Source organism: Etheostoma spectabile, chromosome 12 (genome assembly GCF_008692095.1).
Source record: "Etheostoma spectabile isolate EspeVRDwgs_2016 chromosome 12, UIUC_Espe_1.0, whole genome shotgun sequence".
In the NCBI taxonomy this organism is placed as follows: domain Eukaryota; kingdom Metazoa; phylum Chordata; class Actinopteri; order Perciformes; family Percidae; genus Etheostoma; species Etheostoma spectabile.
The window spans coordinates 32,094,587-32,099,298 of record NC_045744.1 but is presented as its reverse complement, the minus strand read 5'-3'; the positions used below and the strand labels follow the sequence as shown (position 1 = coordinate 32,099,298).

The 4,712-nt window shown below is 39.4% G+C and overlaps 1 protein-coding gene across 2 annotated transcripts in view; it reads left to right on the top strand.

Moving 5' to 3' along the window:
- hace1 (HECT domain and ankyrin repeat containing E3 ubiquitin protein ligase 1) overlaps window positions 1-4,712 on the top strand; it is a 52,395-nt gene that overhangs the window by 33,803 nt on the left and 13,880 nt on the right. For both annotated transcript variants that reach the window (XM_032530414.1, XM_032530413.1), the window contains 4 exons: window positions 613-681; window positions 797-884; window positions 3,701-3,812; window positions 4,506-4,603. In XM_032530414.1, the coding sequence (XP_032386305.1) occupies window positions 613-681; window positions 797-884; window positions 3,701-3,812; window positions 4,506-4,603 (367 nt within the window). The remainder of the gene's footprint in view (window positions 1-612; window positions 682-796; window positions 885-3,700; window positions 3,813-4,505; window positions 4,604-4,712) is intronic.

Genomic DNA, 4,712 nt, shown 5'->3' with positions numbered 1-4,712 from the left:
AAGGCCAATAAATCTTTGCTATTAAATTGTTGGATTCATATAAATGTATATTTAAGTTTCAAAAGTAATTTTGCGGCCCCCCTTTCACTAACTTTGAGGACCCCCTTGGTATCACGGACCCCCTGTTGAAGATCTCTGATCCAGATGAAATAGTTAAAGGCTGTACACAAACTTTTACATATCAGGATATTCCAAAGGATTACTGTTTCCCTTTCTTACTTAGTTTAACAAAACTTGAGACAACACTGCTTTATCTACCTGCTGTTTACTCTTACATTTTCTCTTTTTTAATTTTTTAACCCTTCTCCAGGTCAAATATTATACACTATTAGATCATCAAATACTCTTAATTAACAGCCAATAGAACATGCTATTGACATCCCTGCTGAGATGAACCGTCTCTCTTTCTTTTTGTTGATCTCTTGCTTCTTTTTACCCTGCTTTCCATCAGCAATGATAATAATAATAATCCAACATCATTTTTTCAGTGTAGGAGATTTACTATTTTAGATAGTAATTGAAAACAAATGCTGTTGATGAGATAGCTGTTTGTCTCTTTTCCTTTCTCACTTTCTTTCTCACTCTTCACCTCCCTCTTTTTTCCTCTCCTAGAATGACGTCCCCTCGCTTTATTGAGTTTGTCTGCAAGCATGACGAGGTGCTCAAGTGTTTTGTAACCAGGTGAGTCAAAGCCCCCCGCCCCCCCCCTAACAACTTTTTTCATTTAACACTTGTCTCTTTGTTCTCTCACTCCCCCTGTTTTGAACCTGTGCCTTCTCGTGTGTTTTTTCCCCAGAAATCCAAAGATCATCTTTAACCACTTTCATTTCCTCCTGGAGTGTCCAGAGTTGATGTCACGCTTCATGCACATTATTAAAGGCCAGGTAAGACATGATGAATTACTTTATCCAATGTTTGGAGGGACTTAATATGGAAGCACTAGTTTGGAAACTAAATGGAATCTGCTAGAAAACATTATCTGTTCTTTTTTGAGCAACACACTGTGCTTTTTGGAGAAAGAAGTAACAGAATATGAATATTAATCTAAGCCTGTCAATTGCAAAACAAGCACTTTTGTGGCAAGGAACGGTAAATACTAGCTGGAGATTTTCCCCATTAACTTACATTGTAGCTTGTTTCGCTGCTGCTGACTGCAGCGATCTGGCTTAATACTGGACCAGTGTCAAAGAGTGTTGTTCCCTTCAGTTACGTCAGTTACTTCAGTAATATGCCGCTTGCCAACTGCTAGTACCAGCTCTACTCGGCAGTGACCTAACGCGACACACACACACACACACACACACACACACACACACACACACACACACACACACACACACACACACACACACACACACACACACACACACACAGAACATTGAAGGTGTGTTCTTTTTGATTATCGGCATGTGGCCAGAAGACAAATTTTGTTTCAAAAGAAGCTGGAGGCAGCAAAAAATAAAAACACAGCGGGCTAAACTGTTTAAAAATGGCAGGTTTGTTCCGGACACCCCCGATGGCGCCAGCAATGGTGACGCAGGCATTAGTGACGATTCTCTCCAACCAGTCAGTAGTCTGCAGGTTTTTCACATCACCTTTTGGTATCGCATCAGCTCGCTTGGAACCTTGACTGAGGTAGTACTACAAAAAGTACTTGTTAGCTAGTACCAGGGACTTTTTTTTCCTAATGGAAAACCCAAAAAGTCGAGGCGAGTAAAGCAGGTATCATGCAGTGGAAAAACAAAACAAAAAAAAATAGGGTCCAGGTTGAAAAAACAAAACAAAAAAACAGTTACTCTTAAAGTATGTAACGCCCAACTCCCATAAACCTTTACTTATATACTGTATATATATATATATATATGTGTGTGTGTTGATTTAAATGTTTTCTTCTTATAGTTTGAATGGCCCGTTACTACTGCTACACGATGAAACAGTGTACATATAGTACAGTACCTAAATGTTTTCATGATCTTAAAGGAATAGTTCACCCAATCTGGATCCCCTATGTTAGCTGAAACCTTGTCTACGTTTGTAGGACTACTAGATACAGTAAGTTAGCCATACATTGATGCATACACCAATGCATCTGTGATAAACTAATCAAAATATAAAGGCTCTATAGGCATACATCACTTTTCCAGTTTTATCCATCAGGCTCAACCCTTCTCGTTGCATGGTGACCCTCATATTTTAGACGTAGACACACTTTATTGTCATTCAACTGCACATTCACATATACAGTGGAGCGAGATTTCGTTGCGAGGCTCCGAAAATTGAAAAGAAACGGAAGACAAGTAAAAAGAGAAACAGTATAAATACAAGTGTGAAATATAAAAATTAAAAATGTATTATTATAAGACGATAATGATTAGGGCAAATATCAAAAGCAGCAGGATGTATTGAAGTGAAATGAATAAAGTAAATTTAAAGTTACATTAGTGCAAATAGGGTTCACAGTGTCCATGTTAAGTGACTAGTGTCCTAGGTATGGGAGGGGGGATTTTTTTATTATTATTTATTAAAGGTTCTCACCTAGGTGTTCCCTGTCAGGACCTTTCAATACCAGCCATTAGTTATTAAAGGGTGGGGGTGGAAATTGGTACAGCATAGTATTGCGATATTTTCAGAGGCAATACTGTATCGATTCACAGGCGCCAAGTATGGATCTTTAATAATATATGTGTTGGTCAGTTTGTCTGCTTGACAATCCCATTTTTCAGCAATAAAATTGAAGTGATATGAACAAACAGAGAAATGTTTTTTTTTAGATAAAACAGACATTGACAAAGTTTCCTTTTAGGGACGTCATTTGAAATTGGGGAAAAATCTGAAGTTGAAAAAAATGTTAGAAATTGCAGTATAACACAGACTATTGCTTAATGTTTAAAATCACAATAATATTGTATCGTGGCCTAAGTATCGTGATGATATTGTATCTGATTTCCACCCCGATCAGCAATTAGCTCCCAAACTTAGTAAAATGCATAAAAAATGTCTCCTATCAACTTAAACTGCTGGATTTGTCTTTCTTGTATGCAAAGTACACTGTGGCTCCAAAAGCATGTACCTTATTCTTCATTCTCTACTTTAATAACTCATAGTCCCTCGTTGTCTTTGTTTGTGTCTTCGGGGACTTTATGGAAAGTGACTTTGAAAGTCCCCTGTCTTCGCTTCAGGATCATTTAACAGCGTTACAACCATGGCAATAACACTTGTCTTAAGTTCCATTTATATGGCTTCATAAATTTTAAGAGCTGCTCTGTGTTGTGTGCTCTTTCCTCACTCTTCAGTATTCATATTTGAGCTGTAGCGTTCGAGCCTCGTTACCCATGGATTATGGCTCGCCTGGGAGTAGGCCCTTGTTTTAATTACAGACTTTAACCTGGTGAATTTGATTTCATCTCCTGATTCTTCTCGCTGTACGCCCCACAGCCCCAGTGGGAAAAGCCTTTTTTCCTCTCTTCCATGCTCATCCTTCACTCTACCTCCAACGCTTAGAGAACAAAGGCATATATTATGCAAATTGACCCCCAGCCTCATCTCGGTATTACAGACAAGTTTTTCAGCACTGAAGGCTTTCCGAGCCGTCGGTGGAGACGGAATAATCCACAGTCTGAGAGTTGAAAGCACAGCGAAGTGGTAATTAGTTCAGGAAAGTGCCGCGCAGTGTGGGATGAAGTCTTGTTTTCTCCCTCAGCCCTTCAAAGATCGCTGCGAGTGGTTCTATGAGCATCTGCTGGCCGGCCAGCCGGACTCAGACATGGTTCATCGTCCGGTCAACGAGAACGACATCCTGCTCATCCACAGAGGTACAAAAGGTCCTCTTTATACATAAACAGAGGGGAGTCTTCTGCGTCACAAGCATAACGTTACTACATGTATGCATCATTTCTTGTGAAAACCATATGTGTGGGTACACCATCTGAATAACACACCGGGGAGGCGGACTTTGCCACGGACAATGAAGACTATTGAATAGAAAGGCAATTACAGAATGTAAAGACATTTAAGGGCTATTGGTGAAAAATGCAAAAATGGCTTTTCTCTATAATTAATGTGTAGTGGATTGTAACTAAGACACAATGCCTTGGGATCCTCAGAGATCATTCATAAACATTTCAACATTCATTTTTTTCAGATTTATTTTTTAACTTTAAGAACTACTGTGTCTGCTGTTCCTACTAATGATTTCCAACAAATTTTGCTGTGGCTGGTGTTTGTGACTGGTACGATCCAGCTGCAAAAGTATACATGCTGCTTGGTGCAAAATTGTGTGTGATAACTTGAGAAAATATCAAGTTCTACAGGTTGTGAATTTATGCTAATAAGCAATAAATTGCCAGCTTCTAATTGGAGTTTGTCCAGTTTATAAACGAAAGAACAGAAAGCATGTAGCGCCAACCCTGACCAACATATTTTCCATCTGTTCTCCACATCTTTTTCTCCTTGATGATTTGTTCTCAGTGCACCGATACGATTTGTTTTTGGCCTCTCACTAACAGATTCCATATTCAGGAGTAGCTGTGAGATGGTTTCCAAGTCCACCAATGAGAAACTCAAACAGGGCATCGCTGTTCGCTTCCATGGCGAGGAGGGGATGGTGGGTTTCTAAATTCATGTGGCACTGCTTGACTTTGTAGTAATCAAACACTTTTTTCTTTTGGCCTGTTTCAGCTGTCAGCTGATCAGCAGTACTGCAGTCAGGAGCT